The 24792-nt window shown below is 30.9% G+C and overlaps 1 protein-coding gene and 13 non-coding genes across 14 annotated transcripts in view; all 14 read right to left on the bottom strand.

The window, feature by feature from the left end:
- The window catches only part of LOC113377168 (low density lipoprotein receptor adapter protein 1-B-like), a 250074-nt gene that overhangs the window by 93961 nt on the left and 131321 nt on the right, over window positions 1–24792 (bottom strand). The window contains exon 2 of the mRNA XM_026617391.1: window positions 22438–22638. Within this exon, the coding sequence (XP_026473176.1) occupies window positions 22438–22638 (201 nt within the window). The remainder of the gene's footprint in view (window positions 1–22437; window positions 22639–24792) is intronic.
- Trnaf-gaa lies at window positions 326–398 on the bottom strand. Its single transcript has one exon. It is a non-coding gene; the product is annotated as a tRNA-Phe (tRNA).
- Trnaf-gaa lies at window positions 689–761 on the bottom strand. Its single transcript has one exon. It is a non-coding gene; the product is annotated as a tRNA-Phe (tRNA).
- Window positions 1047–1119, bottom strand: Trnaf-gaa. The gene has a single exon. It is a non-coding gene; the product is annotated as a tRNA-Phe (tRNA).
- On the bottom strand, window positions 1200–1272 carry Trnaf-gaa. Its single transcript has one exon. It is a non-coding gene; the product is annotated as a tRNA-Phe (tRNA).
- Trnaf-gaa lies at window positions 1450–1522 on the bottom strand. Its single transcript has one exon. It is a non-coding gene; the product is annotated as a tRNA-Phe (tRNA).
- On the bottom strand, window positions 1635–1707 carry Trnaf-gaa. Its single transcript has one exon. It is a non-coding gene; the product is annotated as a tRNA-Phe (tRNA).
- Window positions 1788–1859, bottom strand: Trnaf-gaa. The gene has a single exon. It is a non-coding gene; the product is annotated as a tRNA-Phe (tRNA).
- Window positions 2211–2283, bottom strand: Trnaf-gaa. Its single transcript has one exon. It is a non-coding gene; the product is annotated as a tRNA-Phe (tRNA).
- Trnas-gga lies at window positions 2397–2469 on the bottom strand. Its single transcript has one exon. It is a non-coding gene; the product is annotated as a tRNA-Ser (tRNA).
- Trnaf-gaa lies at window positions 2550–2622 on the bottom strand. The gene has a single exon. It is a non-coding gene; the product is annotated as a tRNA-Phe (tRNA).
- On the bottom strand, window positions 2736–2808 carry Trnaf-gaa. Its single transcript has one exon. It is a non-coding gene; the product is annotated as a tRNA-Phe (tRNA).
- Trnaf-gaa lies at window positions 2922–2994 on the bottom strand. Its single transcript has one exon. It is a non-coding gene; the product is annotated as a tRNA-Phe (tRNA).
- Window positions 3296–3368, bottom strand: Trnaf-gaa. Its single transcript has one exon. It is a non-coding gene; the product is annotated as a tRNA-Phe (tRNA).

The raw sequence follows: 24792 nt of genomic DNA, 5'->3' as shown, positions 1-24792 counted from the left end.
AAAACACACAAATTTCTAGAAAATGCTGATGCGAAATGTTTGTATAATATCTTGTCAAGAAATGACAAAAGATTTTGCCGAAACCAGGGTCGAAACCAGAGACCTTTAGATCTTCAGTCTAACGCTCTCCCAACTGAGCTATTTCAGCTGCACAAACGACACTGTAAAGACCAGAGGAGACAGAAGAAAGAAGTCAAATTTCTAGAAAATGCTGATGCTAAATGTTTGTGCTGAGCTTTTTGGGCTGCACAAAATACACAAATTTCTAGATAATGCTGATGCTAAATGTTTGTATAACCTTTTGTCAAGAAATGACAAAGGATTTTGCCGAAACCAGGAATCGAACCAGGGACCTTTAGATCTTCAGTCTAACGCTCTCCCAACTGAGCTATTTCGGCTGTTTAAAACCAACTGTTTTAAAGACCAGAGGTAACTGCGGAAAGAAATCAAATTTCTAGAAAACGCTGATGCTAAATGTTTGTATAACATCTTGTCAATAAATGACAAAAGATTTTGCCGAAACCAGGGACCTTTAGATCTTCAGTCTAACGCTCTCCCAACTGAGCTATTTCGGCAGCACAAACGACACTGTAAAGACCAGAGGATACAGCAGAAAGAAGTCAAATTTCTAGACAATGCTGATGCTAAATGTTTGTATAACATCCTGTCAAAAAATGACAAAACATTTTGCCGAAACCAGGGATCGAACCAGGGACCTTTAGATCTTCAGTCTAACGCTCTCCCAACTGAGCTATTTCGGCTTCACAAACGACACTGTAAAGACCAGAGGAGACTGCGGAAAGAAATCAAATTTCTAGAAAACGCTGATGCTAAATGTTTGTATAACATGTTGTCAAAAAATGACAAAATTTTGCCGAAATCAGGGACCTTTAGATTTTCAGTCTAACGTTCTCCCGACTGAGCTATTTCGGCTGAATAAAATGCACTGTAAAGACCAGAGGAGACAGCGGAAAGAAGTCAAATTTCTAGAAATTGCTGATGCTAAATGTTTGTATAATGTCTTGTCAAGAAATAACAAATGATTTTGCCGAAACCAGGGATCGAACCCGGGACCTTTAGATCTTCAGTCTAACGCCCTCCCACCTGAGCTATTTCGGCTGCAGAAAATACACAAATTTCTAGAAAATGCTGATGCTAAATGTTTGTATAACCTTTTGTAAAGAAATGACAAAGGATTTTGCCGAAACCAGGGATCGAACCAGGGACCTTTAGATCTTCAGTCTAACGCTCTCCCAACTGAGCTATTTCGGCTGCACAAACGGCACTGTAAAGACCAGAGGAGACAGAAGAAAGAAGTCAAATTTCTAGAAGATGCTGATGCTAAATGTTTGTGCTGAGCTTTTTGGGCTGCACAAAATACACAAATTTTTAGAAAATTCTGATGCGAAATGTTTGTATAACATCTTGTCAAGAAATGACAAAACACTTTGCCGAAACCAGGGATCGAACCAGGGACCTTTAGATCTTCAGTCTAACGCTCTCCCAACTGAGCTATTTCGGCTGCACAAACGACACTGTAAAGACCAGAGGAGACAGAAGAAAGAAGTCAAATTTCTAGAAAATGCTGATGCTAAATGTTTGTACAACATCTTGTCAAGAAATGACAAAATTTTTGCCGAAACCAGGTATCGAACCAGGGACCTTTAGATCTTCAGTCTAACGCTCTCCCAACTAAGCTATTTCGGATGCACAAAATACACAAATTTCTAGAAAATGCTGATGCGAAATGTTTGTATAACATCTTGTCAAGAAATGACAAAAGATTTTGCCGAAACCAGGATCGAACCAGGGACCTTTAGATCTTCAGTCTAACGCTCTCCCAACTGAGCTATTTCGGCTGCCCAAACGGCACTATAAAGACCAGAGGAGACAGAAGAAAGAAGTCAAATTTCTAGAAAATGCTGATGCTAAATGTTTATATAACATCTTGTCAAGGAATGACAAAATATTTTGCCGAAACCAGGGATCTTTAGATCTTCAGTCTAACGCTCTCCCAATTGAGCTATTTCGGCTGCACAAACGACACTGTAAAGACCAGAGGAGACAGAAGAAAGAAGTCAAATTTCTAGAAAATGCTGATGCTAAATGTTTGTGCTGAGCTTTTTGGGCTGCACAAAATACACAAATTTCTAGAAAATGCTGATGCGAAATGTTTGTATAACATCTTGTCAAGAAATGACAAAACATTTTGCCGAAACCAGGGATCGAACCAGGGACCTTTAGATCTTCAGTCTAACGCTCTCCCAACTGAGCTATTTCGGCTGCACAAACGACACTGTAAAGACCAGAGGAGACAGAAGAAAGAAGTCAAATTTCTAGAAAATGCTGATGCTAAATATTTGTATAAGATCCTGTCAAGAAATGACAAAGGATATTGCCGAAACCAGGGATCGAACCAGGGACCTTTAGATCTCCAGTCTAACGCTCTCCCAACTGAGCTATTTCGGTTGCACAAAACACACAAATTTCTAGAAAATGCTGATGCGAAATGTTTGTATAACATCTTGTCAAGAAATGACAAAACATCTTGCCAAAACCAGGAATCGAACCAGAGACCTTCAGATCTTCAGTCTAACGCTCTCCCAACTAACATATTTCGGCTGCACAAATACCACTGTAAAGACCAGAGGAGACAGCAGAAAGAAGTCAAATTTCTAGAAAATGCTGATGCTAAATGTTTGTATAACATCTTGTCAAGAAATGACAAAAGATTTTGCCGAAACCAGGGATCGAACCAGGGACCTTCAGATCTTCAGTCTAACGCTCTCCCAACCGAGCTATTTCGGCTGCACAAACACAACTCTAAAGACCAGAGGAGGCAGAAGAAAGAAGTCAAATTTCTAGAAAATACTGATGCTAAATGTTTGTATAACATCTTGTCAAGAAATGACAAAAGATTTTGCCGAAACCAGGGATCGAACCAGGGACCTTTAGATCTTCAGTCTAGCGCTCTCCCAACTGAGCTATTTCGGCTTCACAAACGACGCTGTAAAGACCAGAGGAGACTGCGGAAAGAAGTCAAATTTCTAGAATATGCTGATGTTGTATAGAGTTTGTATAACATCTTGTCAAGAAATGACAAAAGATTTTGCCGAAACCAGGGATAGAACCAGGGACCTTTAGATCTTTAGTCTAACGCTCTCCCTACCGAGCTATTTCAGATGTACAAAAGACACTGAAAGGCCAGAGGAGACAGCGGAATGAAGTCAAATTTCTAGAAAATGCTCATGCTAAATGTTTGTATAACATCTTGTCAAGAAATGACAATACATTTTGCTGAAACCAGGGATCGAACCACGGACGTTCAGATCTTCAGTCTAACGCTCTCCCAACTGAGCTATTTCGGCATGATTATGTTATATGTTGCATAACGCAATCATTTAAACAAAGCATACTTTTTTTTAAACAAAACATTTTTTTAAAGAAATGTTAACAAGAAATCTTTGTAAAATATTTTTTATTCTTATATTAAATTTTCCTTTTCCGTTCCCTTTGTCTTATTGTTAGTTGAATCAAATTTTTCTTTATCTGTTTAATTTTCACCCGAAAAGGACAAGAACCACAATCACATGTCACAACCGTACCAAACGAAATTTTTTGAAAACAAATCATCGTTATGACAGAGCAAAATAATATACGCAAAAACTAATTGGTGGTAATTAGTCAGAGCTATATGCTATATATATTTTAAGAACTAGAGAACTGTAATAACAAAAGAAAATATTTGAAAACAGCAATTATTTTCTTAGTTGTATTTAATAATAAATACTCATTTGCATCTGAAGACTCATAGAAACTTCCGTAACTAGTACTGACAAAATAATACTGAATTGTGCAAAATAACGGAGCAGAATGCATTAAATTTTATACCACTTTGAATAATTTTACATTTCTGTTACGAAAACAGTTCGCGATATTTCCAAAAGTTTAATTAAACTCTATATCCGATTAAAATTAAATTTAAAATATTACATGCAATAGTATCACGAGGATGTAACATGCTAAATTATTGTTATGCTATGGTAATGTGATATTTGTAAACATAACAGCGAATATATAATATGGTGAACTGATTAAAGCAATATTAATTATTCATTATGCAATTTCAGTTTAAATTTATATATTTATATTACTAATGGAAAATGCATAAAATTAGCCAAAAATAAAGAATAAATTAAAATAAATTATAGCTTCGTTTAAATAATAATAAATAAAGCATATTTTTGTTAAATATTATAGTATAATGAAATGAAAAAATGAAACGCAATAAAATCAAAAACATTAAATTAATTATGTTAATTATACTAAAAAATAAACAAAATTACAAAAGAAAAAGAAAAACGCAATAGATCATATATATTGATGTACAAACAAACAATACTTTTTTAATAAATAAATAACAAGCTGCAAGTGGCATTTTGTCCTATGCATAATGATGAACTTCCTGAGAATCTTGAGAATCTTTTGCAGATTCAATTTTGTAACAAAAATTATATTACATTACTAACACATGTCTAATACATACACAGAGTATATTCTAAAAGGGCGGCCGTTTAATTTCAGTTTTAATTAATTTTTAAAAATTGAACCATTTTTCGAAGGACTATAATATTTTAGAATGTTCATAAAGACCATGCGCTCTATCGCCTTACAAATTTTCATTAAAAACGTCAAAAAACTTTTTTTAACAATCAATAACAAAGAAACGACCTGGCCGATCTTGGACAAACACTAATCAGCACGATCTTCGTATGATATCTTTCGAATAGTTTTTGAAATTTCGAAATCGATTCAGGATTTTTAGCTATAACCTCGACTAAAAATGTTGCTCTTTTTTGCTAATTTTAAGGAAACGGCTCAGCCGGTGGTATCAAGATATTAAAATGGTGAAATATTTGATCATCATAATTTTGAAAAAGAAAAACAAGTCAAAATATGAAAACCGAAAAATAGCACAAAACGACCAACGGATTTTGCTCACATTAATTTCAAATGTTTTTCTCTAGCACATTAAAGCTTTCGTGCATAACAAAGAACAAAAATTTGAACTGATTGTTATCTATATGAGTAAAATGCACTAGGCTTTTATTTTCTACTCAAAATTTGTTATTATAAAACTGTCAATTGAATTCACAATCCTGATTAAATGCGTCAACTTTTGATGAAATTTGGCAACACACTTTAGTAGTTTTTTTTAAGAGATCGGCACTCTCTCAAAGTCGACCTATTATAAACATTTTGAATTCATAGTTCAACAAAAAGGTTAATTCTTGAAAACTTGCAACAAATATGTTATTATTTTTTACTGTGGTCCTAGAAATGTTTTCACGGTTACGGTTCCAAAGTCTGAAAGAAAAAAAAAGTAATAAAAATTACCCACAATAACCGAAAAATGATCATAATTTTACTAGAGCTCTAGGTTGCACTTAAAAGCTTGTAATTTTGAAACAGCGTGAGATATTTTTTTCTAAATTATGTCGGGACAGTTAATGTCAATACTATCACCCCGTTTCGGCCTGACGTTAAGTCCTAGACATTCTGTATCATAAAGTTAATAAACCTATGAGATAGGCTAGAGCTGGGCTTAAAGATCCGCGAGTAAAAAGGTTCACCACCGATATTTCAAAAACAAGTAAAGTTAGGATTTTTTTAACAACAATATTTAAAAGTAGAGGATAAAAGATGTATAACCAGTCATCGTCTTAATTCTTACGACTTAATTGGGAGATAAACGGCAATGTTTGATAATCTATAACAAAAGTATTTTCCGTCGTTGTTTTGGTTGTAAGCCCCGTTGTTTAGTTTACGAGACCTTAATATTTTTTTTATTATACGTTATTTAATTGTATATATAAAAACTAACACGTGGGTAGGGTGAAAAAGATCAACTGAACCTTTACCGTGGCAAAGGTGTAAGCAATAAAAAATAGTGAATAAAAAAGTAAATTAAGTTAAAAAGAGCAATTTTCAAGAGAAAATAACACATTTCTAAAATGATAACGTACCTGGAATATTTACAGAATATAGTCAGATATTTGTTTGTTTGATATGTGCTACTTGTTGTCATATAATATTTTCACAATATAATTGCTCAAATCAAATTGTAACTTAGTGCCCCGCCCTATCCTATATTATGCACCGGAAATTTAAAATTGTTATAAATGAAGATATAAAATCTTCATTAATTTTATTATAAAATATTTTTTTATTTTTGTTTTTATGAGTAATTTAATTATTAGTTCTTTAAAACATAAATAGAAAAAAATGCAATGCATTGAAAGATAATATACAAAAGAATGAAAAAGAAAGCGCAGTCAAATAAACAAAATGATTTGGAAATAGTTGTAACTATTATTATTATCAATTCTAATCAATATGCATTTTGAGTGATGTCTGGCATTTTAAAGACCGGAAAATTAGCACGCGTTTCAACAATTAAAATGATATATTACAAGCTGATAATTTTGATAACCATTCGTTAGAATAAAATCTTATTTTCTGTCCAGTCATTTCGGTATTGTTATATTCTAGAGATTTCTAATGTCCTGAATCACAATCGTCTACGCAAATTTTATAACAGGGTCATCGGCGCGAAGAAAAAATCGGTTTATACGCGACGAGTTATCAACGACGGCTGCTGATTGCAGACATTTTATCATAAGTCTATTGTGCAGTTGAAATAAATAAAAAAATTGAGACAGCAAGTCGAACTCGTGATTCAAGGTTGTAAATGAACAATGAAACATCATCTGATAAAAGTTTATAAATCCTGACAGGGAGGAGGGCAGAAATTAGTTCTAAATCTTTAAATTAATCAATTTGCTTCTAATTTGGACTAAAAACCTTTAATATTTATTATTATAAGTCACGTTGGGTAATAAGATATTCAAATAATAAATTCTGTTCTTGAATATTTCGCATCAAGTTACATATATTATAAAACTGAAAAAATCATATCATTTTTAAAATGCATATAAATAAAATGATTTCCTACTTTAAATGATTTGGCATGCACTTTAAATAGTCGAATGAAAGAAATGAAATCCAGAAGGTAACAATCTATTTTATTACTCTCTTTTGTATAACACAAGTTACTTAACATTAACTTAATAAACTTTTTTATTAACTTCACTTAGGGTAAGTTATAATAATCGCAAAAATAAATCGAAAATGAATATTTTTATATATCTTCACGATTCAAAACCTTCCGAACATTTTGGCAGACATTAGAAAAAAGAAAAGTATGTGTGTATATGTATGTATATGCGTGTGTGTATATATGTGCGGATACAATTTTTCGTCGATGATTTCGAGAACACAGATTAACTGATTTAAATAATTTGGAAAGCATTCGATTCCTATTGATAAGAAGAGCTGTTTCCAAGATAGGGGGCGAAAAGTGCCAAAAATGGTAATTAAGTTTTTGGGAGAACGAAGCGTCAACTGATAAAAGTTTTGGGAAGGCACGTTCAGCGTTTTCGGAGATCTAATAAAAGAAGTAAGAAAAAGCCATTTTACAATCAAAAATGATAATTATAAACATATGCGCAACGAATTATAAGATATTATAATTTACTATATTATTTTCTATTACTTGCCCTACAAAAAGTTAAAAAAGAATTTTTACAAGATGGTTGGAGATAAATTAAACTAGTGGTGTATGGCATCGTGCCTTAAGGCAAATTGCTGGACCTTCCCGTACCGTAACAGCATGTTCAAGGAATATTAAATGTTTTCAAATAGTTAATAATTTATAAGAATTATATAAACTGAATCACAAAGTCAAAAATATTTATTTAAAGTATATAAATTAATATATAAATTGAAAGTTAGTATATAAATTAGTATATAAAATCTGAATTATTTTCGATATACAAAAAAAAAATTGAAGTGAATTTTTTTTCCAAAAGCAATTATTTTGTCAACACAAGCAGAAAGTTTTTTGAATCATTCGATTCGGATGCTTATTTCTTTCATTTTGTGTATATTTAGCTCTGTACCTTCGAAGTGACTGGGCCTGCCTTTGCCAGAAACTAATAGCCATTTCTCACAATCATTACTAATTGAATGTTTTTTAGATCATTCGAATCGGATGATCCGTTCCTTCAAAAACTCTATCCCTATTTTCTGCAATCTTTGCTCTTTATGTCCGTAACGGCTGGACCTGCCTTTGCCAAAAACTAATCAGCACATCTCCCTATCAATGGGAATCGAATGTTTTTTGAACCATTCAAATCGGTTGATCCGTGCGAACGAAAAAATGCGAAAACACAAAACACACACACACATCCATTTTTTCTGAGGTATGCCAAAATGTTCAGAAACCTTCAAACGTCGAGAAATGCAAAAATTTTCATTTTCGATTGTCGGCCCATTATTATAACTTTATACGGGAAGTTAATAAATAATTATTCCAACTCTGGTGATGATTATGTCTGCAAAAAATACCAGAGTTTACATCAAGGTTATATATAGTGTTATCTCTATAAAAAATGTACCAATGAAATTTATTTAGCATTGGTTAAATAATGTAGCTATTATTTCGTAAAATTTCTTTAAAATTAAAAATAAGACATTGGTCCTGCTTGCCCTCTCTCCATATCATTTTACACCGCCTATGAGGTAAAAAGGACAAAATGACAATTTTTTGAAAAAGCAGCAAAAAATACATTTCTACAATGATGTATTGGTTTGATTTTCACAATGTAATTGCACAAAGTCAAATTGGACCTTTGTGACCCACCCTACCCTATAAATTACTTTCTCCAGTACCTAACGGTTTTGATTTAATTGATCACAACTAAGCATCTAAATGAACATATCTGCATATCCGATCGCAAACCAGAAAATAACAGACTAGAACAATAAGATTCCAGTTTGCGGGCATCCGGTCTAGCCACTTCCTTCCGCTCTGATTTTGCGAATCGCAAATGTTCGGGACGATGCACTAACATAAGGGACTAGCCCAAGTGTTTGTATGCGTCTACCCAGACCCAGACATCAACTGTCCAGGATCTAATTGATCTGATAATTATGAATAGTAATAAAATGTATATATTATCACTCAATTAATTATGTGAACATATTTAAGTTGTATATAGAGGTAGCAATATACCCAATAACAAACTAGTGGTGTAGGCATCGTGCCTTCAGGCAAATTGCTGGAACTTCCCGTACCGTAACGAAATATCCAAGGAATATTAAATGTTTCCAAGTAGAGATAATTATAAAAATATTGTAACTTTCATTATTCTAATTTCATAGACAAAATATAAGAGCTTATGAAATGGACGAGGACGTTTATATATGTATTACAGACAAAACTTAATCAATCGGATTTGAAATGAAGAACATTGTCAAATATTAACTGAATTATATTTATTTAAAGTATATAAGTGAGCTTTACTATGCATTGACCAGAATTAAAATTATTATCCGAATTATTTTTGATATACAAAAAAAAATTAGAAAAAAAAATTAATTTTGAAATAAAAAAAATACCCAAAAGCAATTGTTTCGTCAACGCAAGAAGAAAGTTTTTGAATTATTCAAATCGGATGCTTAGTTCTCTAAAAAACTAAAATTTTTTGCACATTTAGCTCTGTATCTCTGAAATGGCTGGACATGCCTTTGCTAAAAACTAATCACCAATTCTCCACTTCATTACAAATTGAATGCTTTTGGATCATTCGAATCGCCCGAAAACGTGGACAAAAAATTGCGGATACACAGAACACACACATATTCATTTTTGCTAAAAAATGCCAAAATATTTAGAAACCTCTGAAACGTAAAGATATGCAAATATTTTTAATTTCAATTTCTGTACTCTCAGCTAGAGCATTCATCATAAGCTTTTCATTCTTTGACTAGGAAATACGAAAAATGTGAGTGACCGTAGCACTCATACAGAACAAAATTAAATAATTAGAATAAATTACGTAAATTCTTACAAGAAATATCAATATGTTTACTGTCCGGTACTAAGGGACGACTTAGTGTCCGGTGCTAAGAGACAGACATTTTCGTTCATTTGGTGGCACCTACTAAAATTGGTTAAAAGATCTAATGATATTCTACCATTTTACGGATAACAATCAAGTACAACTTTTATCTTTGCATACCACTCAAATGTAAATGCATAAATATGCTAGAATTAATTCCATTGATATTTAGGTGACGCCGTGATTTTGTGCCTAAAACAGCAAAGGGTTGCTCCCGCCGTGGCCGTGTCACAGGCGAGGCTTGGCGCGTGATCCTGCACCTGTACCTGTCCCCCCTCCCCCCGTGTCCCTTTCATTTGTATTTTGAAATAAAAAGATTTATACTCGCTTAAATATTACGTGTTAAATAGAGTGTCCGGCGCTAGGTGCCGTCCGGCGTTATGAGACTTTCCCCTATGAATATGTGAGCCAAAATTTGATCTTTGGTCGACTGTTTCTCAGAAAGGGCTCCACTGATTTCAAAATTTTTAAATCGACAAGAATCTCGCGTCAATACATTTCCGCTGCTATCGATGTATTTTATAGTCAGCGATAAGTGCTTCTATTTTGTCCATATTTTCGCTAAATTGAACAGATTGAATTAAACAGATTTTGAAATTTAAAAACCTTTCAAAGTTATTAGTAAAAATCGTGCTGATCAGTTTTTGGTAGAGATCGGCCGAACCGTCTGTTCACAATTAATTAAAAAAAAATTTTTTTTGACGAGTTTGATAAAATATTTTATGATGTTCGAGTGGATTATTAGGTAGAGTTATATTATTTCAGTATTGACATCGGTTTTTACTTATGTTAGAAATTGTAATAATTAAATGAATCATAGATGGGACAATATTTTGGGTTGCCAATTGGTAAGAAATTCATCACAACAGCTTATAAAACCCTCAAGTTCTGACTACTGCTTGACATCAGGCTGCTCAAAGACGGGTATCGAATCTATCGCAGATTTAAATCCCGTCGCTCTAACCGCTTAGTCCAGAACATAGAGAATAATTATTTCCATTAAGAATTATTATTTACATTAAGTTTCTTAAGAATTACTATAAAGAATATAATACTACAAAAACACACTATCATCGTATTTAAGTCTAATAGTAATTAGTATCGTGTGGCATCATTTTCGAATTTATTCCTTTTATAAAATATAGACGCTTGTTAAAACTGAAGTTAGTAACATAATTCAAAAAATAAATAGCGTATCTTCTATATTATTTCTCATATTTCTAGTTTCGGTAAACTGAGAACGAAGTCTGTGATAGATAAACCAGTTTCGTACATAAACTGGAAATAGTAATGTTACTACAATTAGTATAGACATAGGATACTCACAATCATAATAAAAATAAGGTGTTTTACTAAAAGATAAGTATGAGGTGTAGAATCACTACTTTATTATTTTCCTCCGTGATTAAATTTAATTTTTTCTATACTATCCTAGTGAACTCTTAATAAGTGAACTCTAAATTGTAACTAGAAAGTATCGTATTCCAAATTTATTTTTTTCAAAATTCTTAGAAAGAAAATAAGAAAGACTATTATAAAATTTCATTTAATAATAATATATAACTAACTAGTGGTGTATGGCAATGTACTTTTAGGTAAATTATTGGAATTTCGTTCTATAAGAAAATATTTTATAAAAGAAATTTATTTAAAGTAAAGAAATGAGTTTTGATCATCTTCAACATGGGTTGGTGCAAAAAGCACAATTTAAGCTTGGTTCCTCGTCGAGTTTCATAAATACATCATTTTTTCAATTTTGGTCTTAAACGATTTAGAATAACTTGAACATAACACAAAATTAGCAAATCGTATATTGTGTCAAAACAATAAATATTTCCTTTGGAGAGTGAATGAATAAAATAAAAAAAGTAGAATTATAAATATTCCTATCATTGTCGTAATACATTCAATATTTTTATTCAGTATCGATTCATCAATAACAATGTCATAACGCAGCCTTACATAACATAATTTTTGATTCTCCAAATTCCCCGAATCATTGTCATATTGTTACACACTATTATTAGTATTAATTATAAACAATACCGAGAGGATTCATGCATGATATCATAAAAGTCAAATTTATAGACAGCAATGACGTCGAGAAATTTAGAATATTACGGTTTATGAGCTATATCCGGAACAGAATTTGGTGGATATGATTTAGAAGTAGCCAATGGATCATGGTACATGTACTGTATTTCAAATATGATACAAAAATGTACAAAGAAAAAAATCATCTAATATTTGTTTATAAAATAATTGAAGTGTTGGCAGTTATTTTTAAGGCTATGCGATACATTTTATTGGAGAAGTGATATATTTGTCCAAAATTCGAATTTCGGTAACATAGAAAAGATGGGTTTTTACATTTTTAAGAATATTACTGGTAAATAGTCGAAGTCGAAGACAGCATTACAATGAACAAATCATGAACTCTACTGATAATTAAATCAATGACATTCATGAAGAAACTTATGGTTCAGAGTAACAATATTACTATGTGTAAATCAAAGACTCACAAAAATAAAGATAAAGATAAAATGAAAAAGATAAAGAGAAAAATAGTGCCTGAGATAATAGTAATTTAATGTAATTGTCTAACATATTTCTATAACCAGATCACTAAAAAATGATATAATATTATCTTCTTCAATTATAAGATAATACCTTACATTATACTTTTTTAAAAGACAGTTTACAAATAAATCGTTTGGTCTTTTTTGGTTCATCAGTTTATAACGCATGAGCCTAAAAGAAACAAGAAAAGAAGGTTTTCCAATAAATGCAAATCTATTTTACCTATCGATTAATCCTTTGAATTATTTTTACACGTAGTTAGAAAAAAAATTAAAGGACAATCACCTTTGACAGGTTTCATCTTGCTTTTTTCGCAACGAATAAACAACCCTGTAGTGCCTACCAAATAAAACATTTTCACTTTGTCCATTGTTTAAGTATGATCGAAAATGAACAAGATCAAATAAATAATTAAAATACCATCAAAGCACGATATTGTAATTATAATAAATCGCAATAAATTGTAATAAATTGATCGAAATCACTAGTTCTGGCATAATTACATTGATTTTGATAAACAATAATAATAAATCACAAATAACAATAAATCTAGTGTTAAAAATCATAATCTCAATATGTATTTTTGAATATAATAATCAAATAAATGTATCAACTCTTACTACATACTTCATAAATCTAAAAACCGTCCTCAAGATCAATTTTTGAAGGCACGATACTTTCAATAGGATGATTGTTATGGCTTTCTTCATGTTATACGGTCCCAGAAACGTTATTGAAACTAGCCAATTTTTAAACAAGGCTATATATATATATATATATATATATATATATATATATATATATATACATATACCCGTATTTGCCCTATACAATAAATAATAACGCAATGGGGCGATATATCAGGATTATCAGCACCTCATAAAACTCAGCCATAAAAATTCTAATCGAAAAAGCATCTACGCAATATTCACAATTTAATATGGGACCTATATGCTTTGTAAAATTCAAATTCATAATTATTGATATTTCTTAAACTAAAAATTAACGTCAGTCGTGAGTATTCTCGTAATTGAAATGTACTTTCATTGAAAATGATTATAAATTATTACATGAGCTGAAGTAAAATATGACAGCATATGCAAAATAGTATAATGATCATGATGAATAAAAAAATACAAGACTAAAACGACTTTTTCTTCAGTCCTAATTTAAAACATAGTGTGAAGGCATAAATGAAAGTATAATAAATTAATATTCACATCGGGCAAAAGATCGGTGCCATATCGGTCCCCAGAAGTGGGTTATAGGTGACAACTAATGGTCGGCTGACCACACGGAACAAATTATTTAGCAATAATAAATATGATGCGAGATTGTTTGAAATATATATTCGTTTATTTCATTTTTTCATATTGAATGATAAGTAACTAGTGGTCCATGGCATCGAGGAATAAAAATAATCACTAATTGTTTAAATAATTTCAAATAGATTATAAGTGCTTATTAAATTGGGCGACGAGCGTGTTCTACAAACAACTTATGTGTATGTTTACAAGAAATTTATTCTAATTATTTTTTGGAAATTTGAAAATATACTCAATTTTTTGTAAGAAATAGATTCTTTTTTAACTTCCCGTAGGGTAAGTTATTGTAATGGGCCGAAAATCGAAATTGAAAATTTTTACATTTCTCGACGTTTTGAAGGTTTCTGAACATTTTGGCATACCTCAGGAAAAAAGGATGTGTGTGTGTATGTGTGTGTGTGTTTATGTATGTATGGATACAATTTTTTGTCCACGTTTTCGGGCGCACGGATCAACCGATTTGAATGGATCAAAAACATTCAATTCCTATTGATAGGGAGATGTGCTGATTAGTTTTTGGAAAGGCAGGCCCAGCCGATTAGGAGATACGGAGCAAAGAGTGCAGGAAATAGATATCGAGTTTTTGAGAGATCGGAGCGTCCGATTTGAATGATCCCAAAAACATTCAATTCGTACTGACGGGGAGAAGGGGTAATTAGTTTTTGGCAAAGGCAGGTCCAGCGGTTTCGGAGATACAGAGCTAAATGTGCAAAAAATGGCAGTTTTTGAGAGAACTAAGCGTCCGATTTGAATGATTCCAAAAACTTTCTGCTTGTTTTAACAAAATAATTGATTTTGGAAAAAAAATTTGCTTCAAAAAATTTTTTTTATTTTATTTTTCAAAAATTTTTTTTTTTGTATATCGAAAATAATTCAGATTTTTATGTTAATTCTGTTCTAATTAGTTTATATAATTCTTATAAATATAAATGCAGTATATTGCAGTATTCATAGTAATCTATTTTAAAACATTTAATATTCCTCGATCATTTCGTTACGGTACGGGAAGTCCAGAAATTTGCCTTAAAGCACGATGCCATACACCCCACTAGTTAATTTTAATATTTCTTGAAATTTTTCAATATTCAGATTTTTTTGAAAATGATGAAAAGTTTCGAAAATCTGAAATTTTTGAAACTTAAAATTTTTCGATTTTTTTGCGATTTCTATAACTTACGCTACGGGAAGTTAGAAAGGTGGTTCATCAAAACTAGTTAGTGTTTGATTTTATTCTCTAACCAATAGAATCTGTTGTTAAAAAAAGCAAACATATTATGTGAATGTATAATGATGATAACTTGATCCTCGAAGATTGAAGAAACGTAGAGCAGGGCTTAAAGATCCGTGGGTGAAAAGCCAGCATCTCAAAAACAAGTAAAGTGTGAAATTTTTTATCGATACAATTTAAAGTCTCAGAGGAAGAATGATGAGTAATCAGTCATTGTCTTAGACGTCGCAATCAGGAGATTACTATTATTGTTATTGTTATTTAAATGTTTCATAAAAAGTTTTTTATATTACCTATAGATTAGCTTACGTGCATTTGGGGTCAAAAGGATCACCTAAATATTTTTATTTTTAAAGTAACTTGAACTCTGTTCACGTAGTAAGAGTTGATACATTTTTTTGTTTATTATGTTAAAAAATAAGATTATGATTTTTAAGCTTTTTAATAATTAAACTGAATCGCATTGATTGCATAATGTAGCTATTATTCTATAGAACATTTTTAAAATTGAAAATAGGATGGTGGATATTCATGCCCCTGGGTGTTCCTTTTTACTCCGCCTATGGCGTAAATAAACCAGGTGACAATTTTTTTAAAAATAGCAAAAGAAAACATAGTTCTACAATGATTATTTAGCCGAAAAATTAACTGAACATAGTCAAATTTTTGTTTGTTTAAAATGTGGTATTTGTTGTGATATTATTGGTTTGGTTTTCACAAGATAATTGCTCAAAGTCAAATTGGGCCTTTATGCCCCGACCTACTCTACATATTAGAATCAATAATCAAGTTTTAAATGTTGCGAAGAAACATAGTTTACATTGTGTAAATGAACAAAAAAAACTACATGCGAAAATAAAATATGTTTTGAACTTATTCAAACAGCGATCAGAACTAACAATAAGGGTTCAAGAACTTAAAGGTCAACCGATCGGTTGAATTTTTAAATTGAAGCAGCAATGCCGGGAAAAGGCTCTTTTTACTTGCAATTAGAAACATATTGCAACCTATATTTCCAAGGGTCAACCGTCAATACAGCTTGACATCAAGCTAACCAAGGCCGGTATCTGCAACTCCCATATTACCATATTTGTAACCATTCTATCACAAAGAAACCCGAGAAAATATCCATAAAAGCATATTTTATTTATTCAGAGCGTTAAAGGAAATTCTTTTATTATCGAGTTTGCCAATATTTGTCCTAATGTGAAGACCCGTTGAAAACATTGTCAAGTTTCCTCTGTGCCAAACTTTTCTTCTTGCTGAAATCAGCAATAAAGATGAGAATATAATGACACAAATATTGATTTATGTAGGAGGAACATTATCACGTGTTCCGAATGCGAAGAGAATTTACTTATTCGATATGAAAACCAAAACTGGCGGAAATTTTTCATTAGTCATCGAAACTGAAAGGAGAATCTTGGATTATAATTCTATATCAAATAGTAAATCGGGCTTGATAATCAAACGCAGAGGTGAGCAACATTTTTTCCATTCATTGAGATATCAGAAAATAAAATGTTTGCTTTATTTTATAGTCAATCTATAATGATAATAAGGTAGCATTTTTTTACAATACGATAAGCCATTATGGCTAGCAAAGAATTTTTGTATTGCTATTGTATGTTCAAACGCTGTATGAATTACTAAGGGAGCACGATATTAAAATAATAAATTAATGATGATAGCCGAACAAAACGTGAACACTTATTTTCACCATTTTATAAGTAATCCGGCTTAAAAATAGTTACTTATATGTAGGAATTATACTTTAGTATAAAATAATAATTCCATAAAGTCAATAGAAAGCAAGGGGTCAGCAGTAGATTCAATGTTTAGAGATACAAATTTTTAAAGCTTACTCATATAAAAAAACAAAAATAATAATTAACTAGTTGGTATTGGTATTTTGCCTTGAGGCAAGTTACATGAATTTCCCTATATATGTAAATAATCGACTTAATCAATAAAAATAAATTAATTTATGAGTGATTAAAAGTATTCCGAGTGGATTTATTACACATATTTGAAAACGAACGAACACGTTAACTCGGAGTATTTTCTAAAAGCAAATATTCAAAAATCATTATTTTTTATAATTGAACCAGTTTCCGTAGGTCTTTAATGGTTTAGTATGTTCATTAAGACCAAGTACTCTGTCGTTATACCAAATAAATCGTCTAATATTAATTTTAACAAACGTCAAAAAAAACTGCTCATATTCTCAAACCTTGATGATTTTTTTAAATTAAGATACTTGCCGTAAGGCCGTAATATTTCAGTAAGTTCTATAAGACAATGATATATATCGCTAAAAAAAGTTCACCTAAAACTAATCAGTATCATTCCCAACTAATATGTTTCAAGCAGTTTTTGATTTTTCAAAATCGATTCGGTAGTATAAGTTTAAATGTGGGCGGAAGGTTTAAAACTTTTTTCGAAATTACAAAGAAACGGCTCAGCAGATCGTCGCACAAAACTGACAAACAATAGTCCTCATCGAGATACATTAAATGGCTTTTAAATTTTTGAAATCGGTCCAGCCGTTTTTGAGAAAATGTCGTTTTCCGGCGAAAAATCTGTTCACACATACACATACACACACACATACATACACACACACATACATACACACACACATACATACACACACCTGATTTATCTTCTGATAGGGACGCTGCTTGATTTAAGGAGGCGGCTAGTTACACATCTTTTGCCCTCTACTTTCAAATATTCTTATTAAAAAATCCTAACTCTAATTGTTTTTGAGATATTGGTGGTGGGCCTTTTCACTTGCGGACCTTTAAGCCCCGCTCTGCCCTACATACTTGCAAAAATGTATGTAAAATTATAATCAGGGGAAAAATATAAGTCTAATACTCTTCAATTCATATTTATAAGAAGGATCCAGTAAATAATGTTCAAATGTTCAAAAAAAAGTTTAACCTATTTTCTAAATGATAAATGTAGTTCTGAACGTTCTAATCAACCAAACTAAAAATATATAGATACATATATAATATATGAATTTCATTATAAACTAAAGTGATATTCAATTAAAAATTAAAATAAATGCATGCATAATTTTTATTCATAATCAATACACTGACTCGCAATCGTGTTTCAATAAAAATTATTCGAATAATAATAATTTCCAGAAATATGTCTAATTACATTCTGTGCCTGCCTATGTATGTCCGAATGCTTGACTTTGTTTCACAATTAGTTTGAGAAATTTTCATTCGAAAGCGTTCACGAGCACGCACTCATTCATTCAATATGGTAATGCCATAAAGTACACGGTTTTGTTTATTACATTTCCCAATCCTCCATTCCAGTTTCGAGCTGATATAAAACTCTATGCAAATTAGATATGCTAATAATTCTGTAATTTTATAATTATCGCCAGCATTTAGATTATTATGTATTTATTCAACGAAAAATGGAAACCCGGAGACGGATTCCTTTGACTTATGCTCCACCGTTCGTCTAATAAATTATTATCCGATTGTATCATTTCACATGGATAATCTGGAGCGGGGTGAATTATCTTACTACACAGAATTTTCAGATATTAGTCATGCAATAACAGTCACGCATTTTTTTAACAGCAATTAAAACTATTCTTCAATGTTGCTTATAATCTAGTATTATTAGAAGGCAATAGTTGTCCATTAACTTCCCGTAGGGTAAGTTAAAGTAATCGCAAAAAATTCAAAAATGAAAATTTTACAATATCGCAAAATATTAAAATATCCTCCAATTCTGAGAAAATAATATTAAAAACAAATTTATGCGAAAGACAGAAGGTATAAAAAATATTCGCATAATTTAAATAAGAAGCGAAAAGTTCGGAATAAGTTAAAAATTTCCCATCGGGTAAACTCACAACTACAAAAAATATTAAGCAAAGTACGGCATACTAATTAAAATGTTATTCAGATGAAAAACTTTCTTCGCGATGCTAAGAAAAATGCAAATGCATGGAGGTGTAATTTCGATAACATCAGTTAGAGACGACAAAGAATTTTTACCGTCGCCGAAAAATACAAACAGTTTTACGCTTCTTGTAAAATGATACTGCACATATATGTAGTTGTGATGCGTAAAAATGTGCATTGTTAACTTAGAAGAAAAAGTTTATTTTTTGCCAGAAAATCCGATTTATGTTTTATCTACAAGTTATTTTAAATCGTTTGAGACCAAAATTAGAAGTATTTATATGTGAGACCAAATTTGACCTTTCGTCAACGTTTCAAAAAATTAAAAGCCATTTCATGAATCTTGATAAGGATTCGCGTTGATGAGTTTTATTAGTTGAGGCGATTAGGCGAGCCGTTTCTTTATAATTAGCACATTAGTGCAAAAATTTTCGTGTTTTAGCCAAAAATTCTGAATCGATTTTAAAAATTGAAAAATCCTTCAAAAGATGTTATTTGGAAATAGTGATGAGCAGTTAGTTTTCGACGATCTTAATGAAACATAACATGGCCATAGAGTTCATGGTCAAATCGAACATGCTGAATTATTATATTCTTACGAAAAGTGGTTAAATTATAAAAACTCATTAAAGTTCGGTTTAATATCGCGTTTTTAGAACATGCAAGAACGTGCACTATATTACAGATATTATAAGTCTGTTCAAAAGATATCAATTAGTAATTGATTTGCATTTAGTAAAAGCGAAAACTTATTTTAGAATATTTTATTTAATTAACTAATTGTGATCTTTATTGATTAAGTCGATTATTTACACATATCAGAAAGTTCATGCATCCTTTAAGGCAAAATCTTACACCTAGTATTAATAATCTTTCAAAATATTTATTTTCAAAAAAACTGATTTCAAAGTTTAACCGCTCGGCGATATTTTTATTCATTGAACGATTCAAATATAGTCATTTCATAAGAATTAAAAAGAAAAACCTTGTTTTCGAAAAATATTAGTACAATATCATAAATGAATATTACTATAAGAGTTAGGAAAAAAATATTTTGAGGTCAAAGAAATTTACAATTATTTCTGATTCTACATGTCTCTTGACATTGGCCTATAGAATTAAACACGTGTATTCATTATATTAAATATTCTCTCCAAATAAAAGCAGATGATTTACCTATCATATTTACACCCTCTAATATCAAAAACTCATCATGAAAGTAAACTTCATATAAGTATACAAGTTAAGTATTATAATAAATTATTTAGTAAAGGGTTCTTTGCTTATCAAAAATAGATATTATTTAGGATAACGCATAACCAATTAATTGAATAAATTGAATCAAGCTAATTTATTTATTAGGTAGAAATAAAAATATAAAATAATATTGTTAGTTAAAAAAACTTGTGAAAAGTCTGGCTTATATTACTGATATTATAATAACTCCAAAAAATATTTTATAACTCTAAACTACGAATGCTCTAGCGTATACAATTGTTTCACAAACCACTCACTGACAAACAGATAAAATAATTAACTTCCCGAAGGAGAAGTTTGTTTTCATCAAAAAATCCGATTCGCTAATTTTATGTTTTCTCGACGTTTCAAGCCATTCTGAATCGAATGAGACCAAATTTGGAAAAAGTATGTGTGTGTGTGTGTGTGTGTGTATGTGAACAGATTTTTTGCCGTAAATCGACGTTTTCTCAAAAATGACTGGACCGATTTTAAAAATTTAAAAGCCATTCGATGTATCTCAATGAGGACTATCGTCTCTGAGTTTTGTGCGGCGATCGGCCGAGCCGTTTCGTTGTAAATTGCAGAAAAGTGAAAAATTTTTCGCCCACGTTTTAGCCCGCAATTCTAAATCGATTCTGAAAATTCAAAAACCATTCGATAGATATTGGTTGGGAATCGTGCTGATTAGTTTTTGGTAAAGATCGGCCGAGCCGTTTTCTTGTAATAACGTTTTAAAAAAAAAAATTCTACGATTTTTATGATTTTTTTTTTGACGGTAGATACCATAGTTTTCTAGGTCATACTAAAATATTACGGCCCTACGACAACTCGTTTAGCTTTAAAAATTCGTCAAAGTTTGCAAAAATTGGTATAGTTTTTTTGACATTTGTCAAAATTAGACTTTTGATCGACGTTTTCTCAAAAGCGCCTGAACCGATTTCAGAAATTTAAAAGCCATTTGATGTATTTCGGTGAGGACTATCGTTTGTCAGTTTTGTGCGACGATCTGCCAAGCCGTTTCTTTGCAATTTAAAAAAAAGTGTTAAACTTTTCGTCCATATTTAAGCTCATCCTACCGAACCGATTTTAAAAAATCAAAAACTATTCGAAAGATATTAGTTGGGAATGGTACTGATTAATTTTAGGTGAAAATCTACCGAGCCGTTTTCTTGTAATTAACTGTTGAAAAAAAGTGTTAAATTTTCGTCCACATTTAAGCTCATCCTACCGAACCGATTTTAAAAAATCAAAAACTGTTCGAAAGATATTAGTTGGGAATGGTACTGATTAATTTTAGCTGAAAATCTACCGAGCCGTTTTCTTGTAATGAACTGTTGAAAAAAAAATTTAAGCCGATTTTCATGGAACTTTTTTTTGGCGATATACATCATGGTCTTATAGAACTTACTGTAATATTACGGCATTACGACAAGTAGTTTAATTTTAAAAATTCGTCAAACTTTACTAAAATTATTATCGTTTTTTAAAGTAGGATTGATGAAGTATATTATTTACACTTTTTTTGATTAAGTCAATTATTTACACATATCGGGAAGTTCATGTAACTTGCCTCAAGGCTAAATACCAAACCAACTAGTTAAATTAAATGATTGAGGTACTATTTATGGGTATAAATAAGGATTTATTCGATACTTTGAAATAGTGCAATAAAAGGAATTAGAATTTATTTAATAATGCTAATCATCACGTTAATACGTTGAGGAACTTTTCATGAATTGTAATCAATATAATAAAAATAAATGATAGTACGTTCGTTGAAGAATTACCCGTGTGGTAATATGAAAACTACCCGCAAAAAATAAATATAGAAGAAAATAATATACAAGACAAAACTGTGAGAATAAATATTAATATAATTTTTAATATAACACCTACTAAAATAAATATTAATCTCCTGTATAATCTTGGTATTAATGATAAAAATAATAAGAGACAAAGCATAAATTATAAATAATTTTATAAACTTAATACGACCAGAGGTTGTCATAATCCTGTTAGTCTAAAATAATAGAATAAATAATGCTTTGCCTGTGATCATAATTTTGCATTAGGTGCTAAGTGTAATAACCTCCTACCTTTGGCTATGTTGATTATAGCAGTGACGGCGTCGGCGGTGGCCTGTTCGCATTTGGGATTGGCGACCGGCGTCGACCCCAAATACTTGACCAGGAAGGTGACCTGGCCCTCCGGTTGACTATCATTGGTTTCGGGTGCATCGCCGCCGTTAACTCCGTTCTCTTTCAGGCTATTGGCGAGCGCCCACTCTTCGCAGAGTTCTGGAAAGGAAAAAATATACTGTAAGATAATGAAAAAACAATAATTCTTGCTTTAGTTTATAAAACTAAATCAGAGGTCCCGGGTTCGATCACGATTCGAGGTCCGATCGATTTCAAGCAGTATTGACATAGGTTTTTACTTGGAAATATAAATAGCAGCATTTTTCCAAGGGAAAATAGCCCTCATCCGGCATTGCTGCATCAATAAAATATTCGCCCTATTACAGAAATTGTAAAAATAATTTTTTTCGCAGGAGATGAGGCAACTGTTTGGGTTACCATCTGTAAAACAAAGGTGACCATACGTAACGGTTTGGCCGGGATAGCCCCGGATTTCCACATTGTGTCCTGGGTTTTTCTAAAAGCATTATTTGCCCCGGATTTAGATCTTTTGTACCGATTTGTCCCGTTTTTCGAAAATTAATATGTAAATTAACCATAATTATAAAAAAGAGCTATTTTTTTTCAAATTAATTATAAAAAAAATTGTATAGAATTAAAACATGGATATCATATATAAAAAAGTATTACATAAAATCGAAAAATAAAGTTCTTACAAAAAGTCCGCAATTATGATTAAAAAAAAGATTCATATTGAAAAAAAACTGTTTTTTAATTAAAATTTTATATAAATTGCCGTCCCGATTTTGACTGCAAAAAATATGGTCATCTTAGTAAAACTGGCGTAGTAGCTAAGTCAAATTAGCACAACAGATTAAGGAACTCTTAAGTTCTGATTACTTCAAAAACAATTTAAAAAAATGGCACTTCGATTGATTGCGTTTTACACATAAAACCTAACTTTATGTATGTGTTATAAATACACATTACAAAGATGCACTTATTATTTAAAATGGCTGTCACAACGCTATGTTACGGTCGAAGAATTAGCCTCCGAATATTTTAAATCAAACTGCTATTTTCGTGGATGACAAAATCCAAAATAGTGAAGAAACAGCATGGCACATCTTCACAAAACTAATATTTATCAAATGGTTCTTGGATTAATAAAATAGTTTCCGGATTTTTCGCGTTTACAAATAATTTTTCATTTAACTGTCAATTACAAAAATTCGATTCAACCGAACTTCATGCAAAACTAATCAACGCAAGTCATTTGCCAAATGACTTTAAAATTCTTGAGCATCAGTTTTGGAGAAAAAGTCGTCACATACACATACATATACTTTTCGAATTTTGTGTTAATACAAATATATTTTTTTAGCTAAAACATATCTTTTAGTAAAGTTAATAGAATCAATAAATATGATATTGGTTAAGTGAAAAGGTGAATGCGCTGAAATGCCTTATAATAAAACCTCTTATTATTTACATTTTCAAAATATAATCTTAAGTTTGAACCTTCATTTTATAACAAGAAATAATAATTACAAATGAAGTTAGTTTACTGGATAAATGCTTCTTAAAACTTCTCTGTTTTTTTCTCAAACAATTTCAAATATTACATATTTTCATTAGTTTTAAAAAAATCAATCATGATTTTTTTCAGTTTGAAAATATAAATCTTAAATTTATACTTCTATAAAATAAGAGGTGATAGCACTAAAATATTCAATTACATTTTAAGAATTAAAAGCCAATTTCAGCAATTGAATTTAATAAACCTTGATAATTTGTAAAACCATATAATTCTCATAAACATTTAGACTCTTCTAATTTATTCTCATTGACGGAGTGAATAGTATTCCGCATATTCTCATAAAAACCTTGATTCAATACTTACATGACCATAAATGTCCATAGGCATATATGAATCATACTCATAAAATAAATAAAATTATTCTCAAATCATACACATAAAATAAATAATATATAAATTTGTGTCAAGTGCGAGTATGACTTGTACACCGAGGGCTTTGCTCTATTTAAAATATTGTGAGTAATTCAAAAAGATTAAAATGGATCTTTTACTAATTAATTTTACATAACCATAGTAAAGTAAAATTAGACGTGGTTATTATTTATTGTAGCATGGTTATGCTTTTATTACTTGCAAATCGGTAAAATTGCATTTATTTACTATTTACTCTGTTATGAATTAATATATAATGCTATTCGAAAATTAAGAATTAGGAAATTTCTTGATTTATTTTTTACACATAGAACTCATTTGTTTTCTATCTCTGTTCACTA

Source organism: Ctenocephalides felis, unplaced genomic scaffold, assembly GCF_003426905.1.
Source record: "Ctenocephalides felis isolate EL2017-DRISC unplaced genomic scaffold, ASM342690v1 CF-g0.4_SCAFFOLD_01886, whole genome shotgun sequence".
In the NCBI taxonomy this organism is placed as follows: Eukaryota; Metazoa; Arthropoda; class Insecta; order Siphonaptera; family Pulicidae; genus Ctenocephalides; species Ctenocephalides felis.
Note: the sequence above shows the minus strand (reverse complement) of the source record. Positions and strands in the feature narration are given on the sequence as shown.